Consider the following 19,149-nt stretch of genomic DNA (forward strand, 5'->3'; position numbering starts at 1 on the left):
TGTCTTGCATCAACAACTCGGCAATTATTACTTCCATGGTTGTAGTTCAAAATAGTGAACTGTAGTGAAAATGCAGAACAGCTTTTAGTCCCGTGGGGCTCACAAACTAAAATCATAATACTTTCAGTTATAGGAACAAATGTTAACTAACAAAAAAATTCTACAAAATCACTATATGATGCCTCCTATGTGATCTAAATTTAATGTCATCACACTGAACCAGAACTCCATAACAAGTAAACTGCATCCTGTAGACCTATATTTTGACTGTGGCTATCAAATCTGTGTCTTCTGTTTGCCAACATTATTAGATTCTACAGTAGACTGATATTTATTGTAGGCCTATATATTAAAAACAAAACAAAACAAGAAATTAGATAATAATTATCATCATTATTATTATCATCACAAGCCTTATGATCAAGTTCACAGCACTAGAAGTAAGAGGACAGTGTGATAACAACAAGGTAATAGGCTATATGACTTCATCCATACAATGTAGATTCAACACAATAACTGAGGCCAGGTGACCACAAGATGTCACTATTTGAAAAGAACAAAATGACACAAGCAAATCATGGCTAGAATAGAGTATGTGCAGCTTTGACTTTCAGATTCACAATGTAATTTATCAAATTGCATGTTGCATGCTCAGACTCAGTTAATGTATTTAAATAGTATTGTTTTCGAATGAATGTGTCCAAGTGCAAAAACGCATAACAATGGAGCAGCAAAGTACTATGAAGCCAAACGTGTATTATTCACACGTACACAAGAAGAAAGAAAAAGACTATAGAATTGCTCATTCAATACTCAATCATTGCAAAGGCATATTCATCTGAGTCAGCTGTGTGCTCCGGTTTCTGCGCAGCCTTGTCTTGCAAAGCCTCATGAGCTTCCCTTTATATGTCTTAAACAAGGGTGAAAAAAGAGCTCTCATTATTTTAGTGAGTATGTATGAATGGGTCGCAGTGTTCATTCTTCTTAAATGGCTGATTCAGTGTCAGGTTGAGGATCCTATCGTCAATGTGACACTGAGAGGGACCATTTTCCTTTGGAAAGCTGAAGATTCCTTCAGATAATATCTTATTGTTTGCTCATCTCTGTGCTCTCAATGACCTGCCTGTCCTCAGGGCCTCCCTGTAATCAGATTCAGCCAGCAGCAGAGGTAGCAGTTTGGGTCTTATGCAGCAGGGGCCTTGTGTTCGAAGTTTGTCTACTTGGAGAGGCCATTTATCAGCATGAGGTTTTCAGACACAGTCAAGCCCACACTTTGTTGGCTTAAAGCCTCAGTCACAAAGCCTCCCACAGTCACCCTACTGTAGTTTCTTCTGAAATCTCAAATCACATTGGCTTGCTTTCTACTGTGCACTTTAACCTATAGGGTTTGTAGTTGACTGAGACACTAGTGAGCCCCTTAGTTACGAGGTGCACTCTACCTTGTAAACGTTCAAAGCAATAAGCAAGACGTGTCTTTGTTTCTATAAGGAAACATATCACTGACCTGTATGGGGAATTTCCCACCTATACCCAGAAGTTGAGTTTTTAGTTTCAAGACTGGTGCCCCAAGTTCCAAATTGATGTATGAGCCAAGGTGTGAATGTGTCAGAACTGGGATGATATGGGTGGGGGTAGGAGCTTAGTTGACCTGTCTCATGAGGAATATTGCCTATAGTGCTGTTATTTGAAACCATGGACTCAGCAGACTCCAGTGATCTGTCTTTTTGGTCACATGAATCATCATTAGTAGAAGTTCCATTGTATAACAGAAAGCATTTTACTTATTGTGGCAATTATACTAAAGCTGTGTCTGAGCTTATTCCTCTCAATGGCACTTTTCCCATGGTTGCCATGACAAACCACATATGCTTACTGTCATTTTCAAAATTAACTTAAATGGGTCTTGCAAATGTCTGAATTATCCAATAAAAGCACAACCAATTAACGTTGAGCACAAGCTAGGCTCACAGTCCCCAGAGGTGTTCTACCTTCGGTCAGTGTATTAGCTTTCTGAGGGCTCTCTTATGGAACAAAGATCCATTGTTCCCACATACTAAGAGATATTTGTTCACTCCTTGTATCAATGGTCTTGATTTGATTATACACTCAGGCAATATGTGCAAGCAGTGCTCATGTTTGCAGTGAAGTCAGCACTCTGCACAATCAAATAATTCTTGAGCTAAGCAACTGGAAAAAAGGTCATTATGTATGGAGCAATCAGTGTTTCATGGCTCATTTCCTTAGCTGTGATTTGATTTTGCTTGTCAGTGTTAAGGTGGCCTTTAACCTAGAAAATCTCGATAAAATCTCAAAGGTCCAATATGAGAACTCTCAGTAGCCTCCCACTGTCTTCTTCATGGTCTTGGACATTAAAACAAGCTGGTGCACGCCTGCATTTGCTTGTTTGTTTTTTGGCTTACAAGGTTTACATGATGCAATCATATAAACATTTATAGCTTCAAGGATGTGCTTATTAACTGGCATTATATGCTTTAAGTGGGGCTGTAGTGAACTTTGTAGGTTTTATTGGCCTAATTGCATAGCTGGTTAAGGATGTCTCATTTACAAGCAGGGATTCTAGCACAAAAATAAGACTGGAAAGGCTAGATTAGCTGTTTAAGATGACAGGCTGAGTGATACTTGTTTGCTGCATAACAATTTTTAAAGGTTCTAAAAGTTTTAAAAGGATGATGAAGAAAGAATCAAAATTCTTAAGGAGAATACAAAAAAACTTTCAAGGGGTTGCGTTTCTTAAACATAACCCCTTGAAAGGTAGTTCAAACTATGCCAGTGCGTCAGATTTTGAAGATGCCCCAACATGTTTAAAGATGTATAAAAATATTCAGAAATTAATAACTTGTGTCTGAAATTGTTGTTTTTTCCACAAAAAATTAAATTAGCTAGTTAAAAAATTCTTAAAATTACAACTACCTCTACCGTCTCTCTCACTGAAAAAAATCCAGAATCTCTAAATATGCAAATAGTTTTTGTTTCAAAAATTGAAGTGCTGGACAGAAGATGGCTTATTTCAGTGAAAGGTCCATTCTCAGTATGTGCACCGGAGGTGTCAGTTCTCTGCATCACACTTCACATTTCACAAAATCATTTTGTACATTAATGTCTTAAACTCTAATGCACAGTGAAGCTCAAATATCCAAGTGAAGTAATAATAAACAAAACACATGTTTTTACATTTAACATCCTAATTGTAAAATTATAAAAGTAACTTAGCCATCAGAGACATGTAGTGAATTAAATGTGGAAAATGCACCTCTGAAATGTACATAGGTAAAAGACTAAAGTATCACAGAATGGAAAAACTCAGGTGAGAGCGGTACCTCAAACTGCACTTATATAAAGTTCTTCTTCAAACATTCTTACTCTTGGATTAAAAGAAAATGACTTAACATTGTTGTTTTTACAACAGCAAGTATGAGTCATTGATTCAACATCTCCAAAATGATTCCTATTATTCTTCTATGATTATTAAGATTTAATGTATCTCGAGAGAGAGAGCAGAGAATGAGATCTGATCCAGTCCCATGTGTCTATCAACTCTGATCCACCCTTATCACATGTGCATCATGTGGAGCACAGGCACAAAACCACACATATAGTCATAAAGAACCAGTAATCCTTCGGGGTTAAGCACTTAAAGAGCAATCCCCACGGCCCTCTGTGTCTCACTGTTGCACCACAGTTCTGGCACAGTGATTGACAGCTCTGGAAACTGTTTTACTGTGCTGCTCTTGCAATGAGTAGTCTCCAGAGCCTAGGTAATAACTAGTCTGGAGTGTTGACTAATACATTTAGTGGTGACTCTCCGTAATCAAATGTGTTCCAGCTGTTTGAGCTCTGATGACAAATTCAGTTTTTCCCAGTTTGCTGAGCTTCCTTGAGAGACAAAGGAGGGATTTCCTCTGTAACAGACAGGCAGTGGCAGCACCAACAAATGGCTTGGTACTGTTATCAAATAGAAAGTCTGACTAAATATAAACTTATCTTCTGCAGCTCAAGCCTGTGCAGACATGAAGGAGAAAGCAACAGTTGAATGAAACAATGTGTGTGTATTTTCAGTGTCTTGGGACATGTAGAACGAGAGCAGATTCATGTAACAAAAATAATAAAAGACGTAAAAACTGTCCCTTTAGTCGCAGCATATGGTAATATTTTTGAGCTAGGGGAAAGGGAAATGTCCTTGTTATCTATTGTTACAGCCAAAACACACACGCACTTACACACATGTGCACCCTCTTCTTTACTAGGATCCAGATGATATGGGAGATTGAACTGATGTTCAGTGGTACTTAAGCAGCCACCTGTTGTTTGACATGATTTTACTGCACAGAGGTGTGTGTTAGTGTCTGTGATTGTGTGTGTGTTTGTGTGAGTGTGTGTGTGTGAAAGTAAGTGACTAGGGCACTGGGGGGCTGTCCATCCTGCTGCACAATAAACAGTTTGTTTCCCAGGAGCACCCCTCATGTTCCTGTTGTTGGCTCCATCGCTGCTCACTGGGAAACGTCCTGGCCTCTATTGTCCAGGAGGTCGGGGGTCACAGGATGCTCCTAAAGGCCCAAAAGGGGAGGTAAGAGGTTGGATGTGAGTCATGATAAAGAGCCCCCGCCCCCTCCTACACACACACACACACACACACATGCACCCCTTAAAAAACAAAACATTCAAATTGCTTCTTTTTCTCCTCTCTTGTCACACCGTCTTTTACTCGAAGTCCCAGTCATCATCAAGAGGTTGAGGAAATGAAATCAGGACAATGCTCTGACTGACTATTTCATATTGAACATCCTGATTGCCTTAATGTGTTCTTCATGTGTAGAGCTCTGTTCCTTGCGTACGTTCTTTGCATGTCTTTGATGGAGCCCATGGTCTGCAAGCTTTCCCATACAAATATGGGAAATTCAATCTAACAAACTAGCTAACAGAGGGTAAGGCATATCATTAAATTAAAAAAAAACTGCCAAGAGAGGAGTGGTTGTATTGTAGCACGTTCACCACACAAATGTTACACTTTAACCACAGAAAGCACAAACACCGGCTGAGACAAAGGAGTATGTATATGCTTATGATTGCAGTGACCTTTTCCCTAACAGAACAGCATATAAACAGCCGTATAAATGCTGTTTTTGCAGCCTGATTAAAATATGTTGTCTCCTTACAGTTTATGGTAGTTAAACAGAGACACCATGCTGCCATAATGGAAAGTTCTTGCACCTCTCCTGAGACTAAACTGACAGCACAAACTTAGGTGTATATCAGTATGTGCTCTTGTGTCTGTGTGAAACAGCATCCATGCAATATTCCCTCTGAAGTTTATTTTTTAAGGCCTTTTGAGCTATAGACTTTTTTTTTTCTTATTGCACTTGAACCAAAATGTTTTAGGGTCTGCAGCCTGTCCTCTGCCTCAGTGTGCTGGAGGAATTGGATGAGTAGACAGTGTCTGTGGACATTCACCGGGACACATTTATCTTTTTTATGGAGCTAAGCTAAGTGGAGCTTTGAACAACATTCCAGATGCTTGTTGCATTACATTTTATCATCTTATTACTAATAAACTGTTATCCACGGCAACAAAAACGCTGTGATCCATTGTGATTGTATCTACTCCCAAACTGATGTAGTTTATTTTTATGTGAGTGCTAATTGTCACATTTAATGTATTGTGCAAACAGTCAATAGAGAACCTAATATACCTACTGTATCTGACATATACAGGTGAATAATTGCACTCCAAAGTATCAAATATAATTGAAATGGTGTAAGATGTATTCAAGTAGCCTACAAGTAGCCACAGTACACAACAGTGTCGACATAGTCAGTTACAAGTCAGCATTGTACTCAAGTACACATACAGAAGCATCATCAGCACATTGTACTTGAAGTATCAAAAGTAAAAGTCTCTATGACTGTTGTATTACTATAAGTTTATTGGATTATTGTTACTGATGCTGAAGTATTTTACTGCTGTCATTGGTTGAGCTGGAGCTAATTTCAACTACATTTACTGTTGGGAAGTTAAATCTGTAACAATGTGTCATATTTTATAGAGTCAAATGTTTTTATATAAATTGTTCATTTCAAATTTATATTAGTTCTATTAGGTGAATGTAGTCACATTGTGGTTTTCATTATTCTTAGCTATCTCGTAACTGTATGTGTGAAGACTTCTAGTGTCTGTTGTAAAATGAGAAGTTAATACAGGTAACATGAGACACAATAGGTGCAGCACATGGCGGTCTTCACTTTTCAACCACAGGCAATTATGAATATAATGCTCATAGTTTGAGTTACATGTTATGCATCTTCCTCGGGGCCTGACCCTCACCTCGTCTTGCCCTGTCATATCAGGTTAGGAGTTCTACTGGAGGAGGGACGTGACAGCTGGAAATAGTTTGAGGCTCTTTGGATAGTTTGTTTTCAGACCACGCTGCAGGGAATGGATGAGAGACACGTGTAGGTTAGCCTGTAGGCTTTGGTGCTTATGCACCTCATGGTGGATAAAACTGTTACTGTGAATGATATCACTGTAAAAATCTGCAGTGTAGCAGCACATCAAGTTAGTTCTAGGTGTTCTCCATAAGTATGACAGGCTGATATGAGCTGTCCAGGTATCCCAGTAATGTGCCACTATCTGGGCTAATTAGACTCCTCTGTGCTTTGAGCACTTTGACCTATTGGAGATTCATTTCCTGGCCTGTTGTGTTTCTAAGTCTGCAACTGGAATTCTGGCATAATTTGCGTTCTCACTTCCCAATCTTTCTCAGATGGTGGGGTGCTTTTCCCTTTCTTTATGACCAAATAAATCTGACTGGTGCCAAAGAAGAAAAAATGGGATTAAAATTCCCCTTTCGCTGTCTTGAGGAGCCCAGCTGCACTGCACTGTTTGTTTTCCACAGCAGTGCAGCTGCAGAGTCGAGCATTATAGAGAGGTGGGCCAAAGCAAAACAGAAATGACTTATTTTATTGGCACGTACCTTCCCAGTCACTGAATGGTAATTGTATTGTGGAATTAGAGAGCAAGAACCAAGAGCAGTCTGGTTAAGATAATTTTAAAGTGGTTAAACACGCTTTCTGTTTAAATGTAATATCTTCAAGGTGGTTTCTTCACTCAGGGTTTGTTTTACAGTAGCTCTTTTTCTCACCGCAGTCTATTTCAGAAGACATACAGTTCTAGCAGCACATACTGTATTATGTTGAAGCACATGAGTGGCAACACAAATAGTGCCAGTCGCCAGAACAAAATGAGTGATAATAACTGAGGTGGTTAAAAGATGATCTAAGTTCTATAGAGCAACATGTACAGTGGTTTAGCTATGCTACAGTCATTATACAGCAGCTATTTCCGAAACAGCAGATGAGCAGCTAGTCTCCCACAGAAGAAAGAATGAACTACAGAGACAGAGAGAGGAGAGGTGTTTATTCGTCATGAGATAACGAGAAGAAATGTGGTGCAGCAGGTAAGACACGTCCGTGAGCAATATTATCTGGGCTGTGGCAGTGTTCAGGCCATTCTAAGTGAATGCTGTTTGTATGTAAATGAGCATGACTGCCCAGCAGGTTTGGGAGAGCTCACTCTCTCAGCTGAATGTGATTACTCAATACCTGACCTGACCTTGGAGGAAAGTTGACAAAGAAGAGAGGGAGCTGGGCTCTGCTCTTTACTTAATCATCTGACCTATCTCATGCGATTTCTCTTGTCTATCTTTTTTTCTTCTTTTTTTTAAGCACAGTCCTCTACAATCACGTCAATTTTGAGTTCTTAGAGTTCAGATGCGTCTGATCAACATGACTCAGTTCCCTGCAAAGAATACATTAGAACATACCAGAACATCAATTTAGAAACAGGAAAACACGGCGCCTATTTCATCCTCTGCATTAATAACAATGTTCAAAGTACTTCACAATTACCAGGAAAATAGATCTGTACTTTCCACAGAGAGTATACTTTTTTTAGCTTAGAAACAAGAAAACATTTGATGGATATTGATAATAGGATTTGAACACAAATCAACACAGCTGTAGAATTTGTTGTAGACAACAAAATCCTCAACAGTCTCAGTCTCCTCATTACTCATGTCTCAACATAGAAGTAAAAGTATATCAATTTCCGAAGACACCAAAAAGAGCAATGTACAAGTTTCTTATTCTCCACAGAAACCCTGTCTCTTTGTGAGTGTACACACACATACGTGTATGAGACAACCACCAGCACGGGGTTGAGCAGTAATTCTATAGAAGAGAGTTTTACACACTCACGCATAAAGATGATGGTTTCCAGACCCCGTGCCTTATTCAGACAGATTGTGTGCTGGATATGGTCATTCTATAGCTAGAGAGAGAGAAAAAAAATAAGCCAAAAGACAACACTAATAATAAGTAATCCATGTGAAAAACAAAAGTTCCTCATGGACCGGGAATAACTTTATCTTCTCCTGTGGATACACAGACAAAAACCAGCAAGGACGCTAAAAATATGCAAAAGACTTGTGGTGCAGTTTCCCAAGGCCAGAGAAAGGAAATAGACTGACAGTTTCTCCCTGACCCCTTTACTACCCCCCTGTAACCTCTTAACAACCCCCGCGGGGGATCCTGTCTCTATGTGTAAAACAGACAGTCAAAAAGCATCCTGGAAACTTTAGAGCCACAAAAACAAGGGGACGTGAGGAAGTCCAATAAGCTTGTATGTAGAGGGCTCAGTCGGGAGATAATCTCGAGGCCACACAGACCAGGCGCCAAGCCTATAGAGCCTAAAAGCTCTGTGGTGCAGCAGAGCAGCGTGGGCATTGTTGTCTTTGGAAAGTAAGCAGCTTCAGCGAGGCCAGTGGTGTGAAAGCTACCTCTCTTCTTGAGTGTCTGCTCCAGACCCTGTTGTTGACATACAGGGCAGGTGCAGCTGCTCTCTACGACTGCATCAAGTGGAGCCCCCCTCAACACACACATACTCTCACACACACACATAAATACACATAGAGCTTGGATGTCACAAGACAGGGTTATATGGACAAAGACAAATCTACCATTTTCTTTAATATCTCTGCAACAATCAGCGAGGCATTGCTGAGTTAACACAGGGCCCACAGAGATGAAAACAATGGCTGGATTCTTCTGGCTTGAAGATGGCTATGGGAAATGGCAGGGATGCCAGGGCTGATAAGTGACTGAGGAGGCTCAAGTTACTTCCAGCTGTCTGCAGCCGTGCATGCCTCTCTGGAACGTATGGTTCACGCATAATGCAAACCATTTCATTTGTGTAATGCTCATAAAAATCTGGCGGACATATTAAATAAAGTCAACAGCCTCTCACTTGGGCAGGGTTTACATCACAGGAAAGAATCTCCAATCCTCCAAGGAGCGGTGCAATGCGTCCTCAGCTGAGAAAACACAGACAGTTGAAGACCGTGACCTTGCGAACGATAATGTTAACTGGATCAATAAAACCAGTGATAGCAGAAAGCCTGAATGCAGCATCTGGAAAGAGTCAGGCTTTGTGGACAATTATGGTAGTTACATTGTTGTACATAGTAAATAGCGTCCACAGAGGACCTGTTGGTGTTGTTGGCTGTGAATATTTTTTTCCTTAAGCCATAAAAGAAAAATTTCCATATAGACACAGCAAAAAATAAAGAATATACTTGTCTTCTTGTAATTAAAATTAGAGGATAATTAAAGTTTGTATAAAATCAAGCCTGTAAAAGATTAATAGTGTTTAATACAGGCTGTGTTTTTGTGCGGTAAACCGAGTTATACAGAAGACTAGCGCCACACTGCATTAGCATCACCTCAATACCAGTGAGGGCCTCTTCCTGTCCATTTGGAAAATATAAGTACATTTTCAAGCTGCTGCACACTCCAAAATGAGAGTGCTTTTGGCAGGCTTTGAAGTTCTCAGAAATAATGCTCCTTAAAAGCATCCTCTGCAATACAGAAAAACATGAACATGTATTTCAGTCAAGAGGCGTGAGTGAGCCCTTTCTTAGCAACCATGTAAATCCACACTGGAGGACTTAGACATGTTTGATGTCTTTCAAAGCTTATAATGTTATACCCTTGTAGGACTAGCATTGATTAGCATTTGCTACGGCAATATTCATTCATTCATTTATTCACTCACTCATTCACTGGAGGCTATCTAAGCAGTGGAAGGCAGGAAAACACTGGACAGAAATGTGTTCATTCATAAATTTTGAAATGTGTTAATTCGGAATGAAATGTTGCACAGTAATAATAATATATATTATATAGTGTTTGACACAGTCAGCATTCAGGTAATTAAAGCAGGATTTCACTCATTCTAGTGTACGTTCTGCAGAAAAACACAAAAACAAAACAGGAGCATTCTGGAAAAAAGATACCGCAAATGCAACGAAACACCAGAGAGAAGGAGAAAGGCATGAGTAAAACTTTGCAACACGGTCTTTTATTTTCCCTTCTCTGCACACAGTTTAGTGTTTCAGCTACACCCTTTAGGCAGTAAAAACTGTCATCTAATCATATCCTCACACAGTCTTAAATGCCATATACGCCCATACCAGCCTGGAAAGGGGACCTTTCTGTGGATTAAAACGGATATGAGGTTATTTTTGTGAGATCCATGATTGCATGAGGCACTCCCATCCAGACTTAGTATGATGACTGAGGAGGTGAGCTAATATGGCACAGTGGTGATGCAAAGAGTTGTGCAATGGATCCTGCCCTTTGGTTGAAAAGGCAAATGTTTAGTTTTCAGTCTTTTTAATCTGTAGAGCCTGTCTGAAAGAGAGTTGGTGCACACTTGATGTTTATATAATAAGGTCAGATCAGGGAAAATTCATTTGAGCATAGAAATATAGTCATAATATAATCAAAACCACTGACAGATATTAAATGATTTGAAACCCTTCGATCAGTCAATATTTTGATAAAACCCTAGAAAACAATATGTTTTTCATACTGTAAATACAGCAATTTATGTGAATAACATCATCATAAATATTAAGATATAAGATGACATCTATTATAATTGTTCCAGAATTGTTTCGACCTCTTTTTCCGCCCAATCTTGCGCTATTCAAGCTGTATAAAACCGAATGGAGACATTCTGGAGGGCTGATTGGATTCATGAAAGAACACTGCTTCAGAGACAATCAAGTGAAACCTAAATCTCCTGAAGTGAGATAGATAGGAGCAGCAGTAGCACATTGTGTGATCTGACATGTCCTCCGCGCACTTTAACTAGTATTATTAGAGAGCTTGACAGGGTGGGTTTGGCCTGGGAAGACATGTTGGACACACCGCAGCAGATCAGAGGAAAGACAAGGGAAATGCCTTAACACCTCTGAAACAGCGAGTCGAAAAAACGTGGTGAGAAGATGGGAATTACTGCTGAATTAAGCACCACTTTGATTGGAAAGTGATTGGCCGATGGTTGGCAAAACATGAAAGGATGACCTTGAATTCTCCAAAGCAAGTATGGATTGGCACTCAGCATCTCTCCCTCTCTCTCTCTCCTCCCTCTACCGCTTTCTCTCATCCAATCTCACTTTCTCTCGAGTAAGCCAACACGCGCACACACACACACACACACAGCACTGCGCACACAAGCATGGCTGAGCACTTTCTGAGTGGAACACACCTGGCGTGGAGAAACACATACATGTGTATGGACACACAGACACACACACACATGCACACCATCTCTGCTTTTTTTTTCTCACTCTCTTTAGTGAGAGGGGGGAAAAAAATGAACACACAGTCACGTACGACAAGCCAGAGTTGAGAGAGCAACTTCAAAGTAAGGCAGATGCAGGGACAGCACCCTCTGAATAAATTTTCTGGCCACCAGTCGATCTGCCCCCAGGCTAAGATTGTGGCTGTTCGCATCTCTCCTGACCCCTCATCAACTCCCAGTTAAAACCAATCCCTCTCTAACAAGGCAAAGGGAGAACGGAGGGATATGTAGGTAAATTTAAAGGAGATATAGTCCTTTTAATGTATAAAAAAAATAATTTTAATCAAATACTTTATTGACATATTTGCCAAAAAGCCACAGAGCAGCTGGTTTGATGAATAAATCACTGTGAGGAGTTAATTTATCTGATTATGTCCACAAAATCATCATATTTTTCAGGCAAATTTAACAGCAACCCTTTAATGTGCTTTATTTTTTAACAATAGGCATCATTTAATTTATGAAATGATGGCTTTCTCACTTTGGAATAAAACCTTCCAGATACACTGGATTTTTTTTATTTATCACAAAAGTGTTATATCTCACTGTGCTGTTACAACGTACTGTGAAATACGGTATGTTTACTGCATGCCAACGGTGCTTAATAGCACAGTGCTGAAACTTATGCATGTGTGAGAAGTGTCAGTGTTTAAGAGATATTCCTGTTCAGCAACTGCTTTATGCATGTGATTATTATTTTTCTGTGTTGACTTGTTTTAATATTTGATTTCTTTATTAATCATTCATAAGGCTATGGTGCATGAGCACTGAATAATTGTAATTACACCTGCTGGGACATACAGAGTCCGTTACATCTCTGACATGTGATATATTTAGAACAGATTCTGTAGTTGATCGGTTTTGTGTTTGTTTTAAGAGGAGAAAACTTTAGTTCAATGACAAACGAGGGGGCTGGATCTTACATTAGGATGATTAAAATACACATCTTGTATGAGCATCACTTGGAAAATGCATTCTGTTACATTCTCTGCATATACTGTAGACCAGAAAAACAATGATGTGTTGCCCTGAGGGCAAATATTCACCTGCGTGTGTGCATGCGAGTACAAACGTGTATTTCTGTGTACAAGAAGCACACTATCCATAACCACCCTGCATGCAATTCATAGAGATGCGACTATACTATGTTGCTTTTAACTGAATACAAATACACACACTGACGTGCACACACACACACAAACACCCAGGAGGAGTGGGGATCTAATGAGGCCCGTGGAGACACAGCTGAATTGTCAGTCAACCCTCAGCTTGCTGACACGCAGTCGACAACATCAATGAATTCTTTTCTCATACAGGGGAAGCCTGTCGAATTGCATCAGAACCAAAGAGAAGTCCATTGGACTTGGACTGGAAAATGTGAAGTATGGAGTAAGAAAATGTTTTAAAAGAATAAAATTGAAGGGACACATGAATAACAGCTATCTTATTGTTACACCTTGGAAAACTTTGCAACTTTTAGTGCTTTGTGAGCAAATATCTCTTTTTCGTGCATATGAAAACACATCTCTAAGTCACAATTATGATTTATGTGTGTGTTACTTCACAGGAACTAAAAAAAAATAGTTGTGACCACTTCCCTTGTTCTTCCAAGACTGCTTGCAAAACTGGGCCTCCAATCCTGTTCCTCAAAACAACAATGGGGCCATGTACAATATTTCAGACTACAGAGAAGGCTGGTCCTGTCATACAAGGCCTGGATGTTCAGAGGCTTGCCTCACTCTATCTATGCCTATAGTTGAGCCATAATGGGCCACGCTTATCCCAGGTGTTATGGCGCTTTGTCTTTCCCAGCGTATTGTTTCAGGACACACAGACATGCAATTTACATGGCAGCGTGTAATTATGACTTTCCCACTGAACCTGGGCCTGTCATTTTCACACAGATGGAGGCAGTGTGGTCTCTGGTGTTTGCCTCGACAGTACTGTAGATATCAACAGGACGCACCACATGTCTGCTGCTCAAGTTTACTTTGACGCTAATAAAACACAATTAGGGGAAACGTCAATTGCGCTCATTCTCATAATTTAATTGCAATGACGGATAAGACGGAATCATTTTGATGGCGACGTGTCTTCCTGCTTTTAATAATAATTATAATAAATATGATGGTAATAATAATTTATATAATATTTGGTTACTGTATAGTCAGCATGGCTTGGAGCTCTACTCGCTGTTCATTGTGTTTTGTGGTGTGGTGAACTGTGCATTGGTGGCTTGAGGGTTAAGAATAGCTGATCTACATGGTGGTGAATGAAGTGTCGGTTTTCAATGCAAACTCCTCCTCTACGGACGAACGGGCTGCGCTTTTCTTCCACTTGAACAACCAAGTAGTTTTCAGGGCGCATTCCCCGGCAGCAATGTGGAGGGAAGGGCGACTGCGTCCAGCTGAAAATCTACCACTTCTGCACCGGGTTTTATTTGGCTTTTATAGTTTTTCCGAGTTTATCGCTCGCCAGGAAAACAGCGAAGCGTGGGTTTAAACTTCTGTGGGAAGCAAGCGAGTCAGAAGTGAAGAAAACTGCAGCCTGACCGTCTCGTGTTTTTTCTTTTTTTTTTCTTCTTTTTTTTTTTGCTGCTCGCTGGAGCCATTGTTTTCTTACACATGGATATTAGGAGATGAAATCGGACGTGTTTCTTGTTCTTGAGTAACCTCTCGGTCGCTCGGACTGTAGTTTATGTGGTCCCTGGGCTCTTTAGGAGGAGATCCCATTCCTCAGCAGCACAACAAGGAGACACACACATACAAACACACGCACACACACACACACACATACACACACACACAGGGGCCACAAGTTGTCCACAAGCTGCGAAGGAGACGAAACTTTGCCAAGTTACTGCGCATCCGGCAACCGACGCCAAATATCCATCGATATTTTCAATCAGAGTCCCTGTTGTAACTTCTACTGTGGATTATTGCGAGACTCGTCATGGATCATGTCCAGAGGATAAAAAGGGACTTCTGAGAAAAATGAACAGTTTCTTGTAGATAGTTTGTTACTCCAGTGACTCGTTTGGACTACACTGATCTGATAAAAAAAAAAAAAAGTCAATTGTTCTAGCGATTGTTTTTCCTCCTCTCGATACTCCTCTTTGCTCTGCAAAAATGCCACAGTTGAACGGAGGTGGTGGGGACGATTTGGGGGCCAACGATGAAATGATATCTTTCAAAGACGAAGGGGAGCAGGAGGAAAAGATATCCGAAAACGTATCCGCGGAAAGGGATTTGGATGATGTGAAATCCTCCTTAGTGAACGAGTCGGAAAACAACAGCAGCTCGTCAGACTCAGAGGTAAGGACTGCGTGTTAAATAATGTTCCTCACACACGGCTCAGCATTAAGAGAAACGTGCTTTTAATGGTGTTGAAAGTTTCAATAGTTTCTTCCCTACTCCGTGTGTATATTCTCCCCTTGTCAGCAAGCAGAGAGGCGCCCCCAAACCAGACCCGACTCAGAAAGTTATGAGAAAACAAGAGACTACTTCGGTGAAGGTAAAAAAAAAGGAGAAAATTATCGGTGCTCTGTGTACTTAAGCTGGCATTTGTGTTGCTTTTCTGCCTTTATTAACCCTCACATACGACTTTTCTTTATCCCTGCAGCACTGAGAAGGCAGCAAGATGGTGGCTTTTTTAAGAGTCCTCACTATCCTGGTTACCCGTTTCTTATGATCCCAGACCTCACCAATCCCTACCTATCCAACGGCTCACTGTCTCCGAGTGCAAGAACAGTAAGTGCCCATGTGGATGCGTTAGTCTTCACCCTCTGTCTTGTGCTCTGTCGCACTCTCCAAAAAACTTTGGCCGTGCGTAAAAGTTCCTGTGTGCGCTGCCAGACCGCCATATTCCCTCCGAGTGGCCTCTCAAGGAGTACTAACTACTTCTTTGTTCTTTTTGGGGATATAAATGTCTCCCTGCCATCCACCCTCGACAAGGGTTGCGTTTGACAACTTATCATTCTGCTCAAAGTTCAGATACATTAATGTATATTTTTGTTTGGGATAATTTATGGCAATTCCTTATCGAAAATACACTGCAGCAGCACACATGCTGGATGTTGATTATAGTGACCATGTCTTCCTAAAGCTGCTTTTATGTCTTGTACTATCATTATAATTCCACTATGGACTTATGTATTGCAACATGGAGCCTAGCATTCTTCTAAAATGTATTTTAGCATTGCGAGATATTTTTATGTGTGGCCACTTCCACAAGATTGCTTTGCTTTTTTTTTTGTATTCAGGGTGCTTTTAAGGGAGACAGCTCTTTTGTCTGCAGGCTAGTAACTATCGACAGAGTGTATTTTACACCCTGCAGGCTTTTTTTGCACACATTATCTGCAGAAGAAATCATAAAAAAGAGGTTTCTGAAGTCATATCCCACAGTAACAACAATGTAATACCTTGCCTTGACACACATGGGTGGCATTTCCCTGCAGTGTCCATGACAGTCGATGACCAGGGCCTTTTTAAAAGTCTAGATAAGGTTGACAGTCTTAAGTAAGTGTTGCTGATTTACTGGTTGTAATTTGTTGCATCCCATCAGCTGTCCATGAAGCTGTTAAGGGCTTATAACCTTTAATGGCAGTTGTTGCATTGGTTTATTAGCTGGTAAAGCGTTATTATGATTAAGTATAATGCTGCACTGCTGTAAATATCACATATCAAAACATGCCTTTACAATTGATTGATTAATCTTACAATAATGTCACACCAGTTAGCAATGATGCAAACATTGCTAATGTAGTAACATTTAAAATATAGCTCATTCACACTAAGGTAAAAGAGAGAAAAATCCCAATTTCACAGAGACATGCAAGATTTTAGGTGATTTTACCAACAATATTTAGCATGCTATAAAATACATTTTAAATGGGATTATGCAAACTTCCTTTAAATAATCCCTGCTGGAGAGCTGTGTTCCTCAGAGCTCGTCCATCCCCCAATCCTTGTCACATCCCCCCAAAAAACAAGTACTTTCGTTAAGGCCTGGCAGGCATCTGACTGAAAAGACCCCCACCCGCCTCCCTCCTCCCTTCTTTTTTTTTTCTGTCTTCTTTTCACTGTTCCAGGCCCACTCCCCTCGCCTCCCTGTACCTTCCATTCAATTAGAAAGGCGTTAGTTGACCATTGTTATTCTGAGCAGTCTTGATGGCTTCATTGGAGGTCTCCATTGGGGCTCATTAACTAAATGGCTACTTTGCTCACACTAGGTGATACATACCAACTTGTAGATGGTCTGTCTTGTTTGGTTTGGCCACCAGAGTTTTGCAGGAATAATGTCAGAGATAAATATGCACTGTAATTAATGCTCTTCTCTTCTATTGCTTCAATTGTGTTGCAGGATTTTTAGTTGGAAACATTAGCAGATGTTTTTTATATAATCAAGGAGCACACGTAATCAGTCAGGAATCAATGACAGATTTTTTTTTTTTTTACTTGTTCATTATCTTGTCTTTTTGTTTTGTCTGTTGTGTCTCTGGTAGGAAAGCCTCTCACTTCCTTATGTTTTGTCCAGGAAAACAAAGATGAAAATTAAAAACGGCTGTTCTTGTTGCTTGAGGCAAAGTAACAAATAATCGGTGAGGATTTGAAATTCAGAGCTTAAATCCTACATATTGCAGAAAATAAAAGAATGAGGTCAATGGGACAGAGTGAGCTGACCGCGTCAATCATCGCCATGTCAGAAAACAAGCGGACAGACAATAGCTGGCATACTTAAGGTCTCCATATTGCAGAGTGTGCTCGTTACTTAGCGTGAATGCAGTGAATTTGATGGATGAGAGGTTCGGCTTAGTGCCTTTTTAAGGCTCGAACTCGGGGGTTTGGTTTGTTTACACCTGTGGATGAAACTCAATGTAGTCAGATTTACTGGATGATATTTAGCAGTAGCCCGCACCCACATCTGGCCAACAACTTTGTTTAACTAATGAGCCCTACAGTTACATTTATCATGCACACTTATGTGGAATATACTGATTGGCCTGTGAGATAAAACTTTGCCCACAGGGTAAATTTATTTGTGTTGTTGAGACACTGCAAACAGTTTATTATATTGTGTGTCTTAGAAAGCCTTGTTGGGACTTACAGATTTGTTTTGTGAGTGTGGTGTGGTATGTGGTTGTTCTTGTGCTGCATGAGACACTTAAAAGTTATGTCTCTCAAACAGATCATTTGATTAATGCCAGGCAACAAAATCCACTGTGTTCATTTCCAGGTGGAAAGCTGCAGTTTCATAGCTTTCAGCATGATGTAAAGATTTTTTTTTGTAATTATATAGATACAACAATGTGTGTGTGTGAGAGAGAGGCATTCATTTTTATATTTCCTGAATGTATCTATTTACAACTCCCCCTTCTGGTTTGTCATCTCAGTACTTTTGTGCAGTTTGAAAGCAGTATACTACATGTCAGTATTTTAAAGAACACAGTTGCTCAAGAATCAGGCAGTGATTTCACTCCACGATGCGCTACACGATGAAGGATTTGAGGCCCAACTTTTAAATTTGGATGTGGCAACCCTATCATGAGCAATGAGAGACAGGCCTACATGGGATCAGCACAGAGTTCCCCCGAGGGCCAAGCATAACTGATTTAAAGCCTGCTCAGAGCTGACATTCCACTGTAATCCACCGAGAGCTGAGGAGGAGGTTTTATGTTTTGAGAGATGTTCCACCAGACTTCTGCCTGCTGCGGGGTGGAGGTTTTTTTCCTACGAAGTCAGGCCGACAAATCCAGCTTGTTGTTTGTCGATTCATTGATGTGATTATCGCTGCATTGTTCCTGTAGTGACAGGTCAGTGTCAGATTTAATTGGTGGACATGCACTCCGCTTGACGCCACCGCTGTGAGCTTCATCAGCACTTTTAGATAACTCTGCGAGTACATCATCGTCGTCGTCACTAAAGAGTGAAATGCCTCTTGTGTGTGAGAGGTGGCAAGTAAGCGAGAGCAAGGTTAGCCGCTCAAATATATCTTCATCAAATACACAGTGGGACACTCAAACTCCCGAGCATGATTGTTGAATAGAAAAATGGTTTGAGATCCAGATATGAATGGAGAGCTTGTATAAGTCTGAACATGTCAGTGGCTACAATTGCATGCCTCTCTGACTTCTTTTTTTCCATTCTTTCTGCAGCTTTTGGTGCTTAAAAATGTGCAGACAAAGAAAAGTCAACACAGACATTGTCCCAATGAATAAAAGGACCTCTCCCTGCATAAGCAAACGCTGTTTGTGTGGAGTTGTCTTTTCATCAGGTCGCTCAACTTCGGCATTTCACTCACCTCGGCGCATAGGCTATATACGTGTGTGTACGTGCACACATGCATCCATGCGTGCTGCACACTTGTGTGTGTAAAGTCTGTGAGGGTGAGGGGGGAGGTGGCGGAGGGGCGTTCAGGTGGATACTTCG

General features: G+C 40.5%; 1 protein-coding gene across 2 annotated transcripts in view; it reads left to right on the plus strand.

The window, feature by feature from the left end:
• The first annotated feature begins 13,991 nt into the window (after positions 1-13,991).
• Positions 13,992-19,149, plus strand: part of tcf7l1b (transcription factor 7 like 1b) — a 32,624-nt gene continuing 27,466 nt past the window's right edge. The window contains exons 1-3 of one of the 2 annotated variants that reach the window (XM_042422282.1): positions 13,992-15,036; positions 15,163-15,235; positions 15,344-15,471. In XM_042422282.1, coding sequence (XP_042278216.1) covers positions 14,851-15,036; positions 15,163-15,235; positions 15,344-15,471 — 387 coding nt within the window. In that variant the 5' untranslated portion in view covers positions 13,992-14,850. The remainder of the gene's footprint in view (positions 15,037-15,162; positions 15,236-15,343; positions 15,472-19,149) is intronic. The other variant, XM_042422283.1, reaches the window with a different exon arrangement.

This window comes from Thunnus maccoyii, chromosome 9, assembly GCF_910596095.1.
Source record: "Thunnus maccoyii chromosome 9, fThuMac1.1, whole genome shotgun sequence".
Classification (NCBI taxonomy): Eukaryota; Metazoa; Chordata; class Actinopteri; order Scombriformes; family Scombridae; genus Thunnus; species Thunnus maccoyii.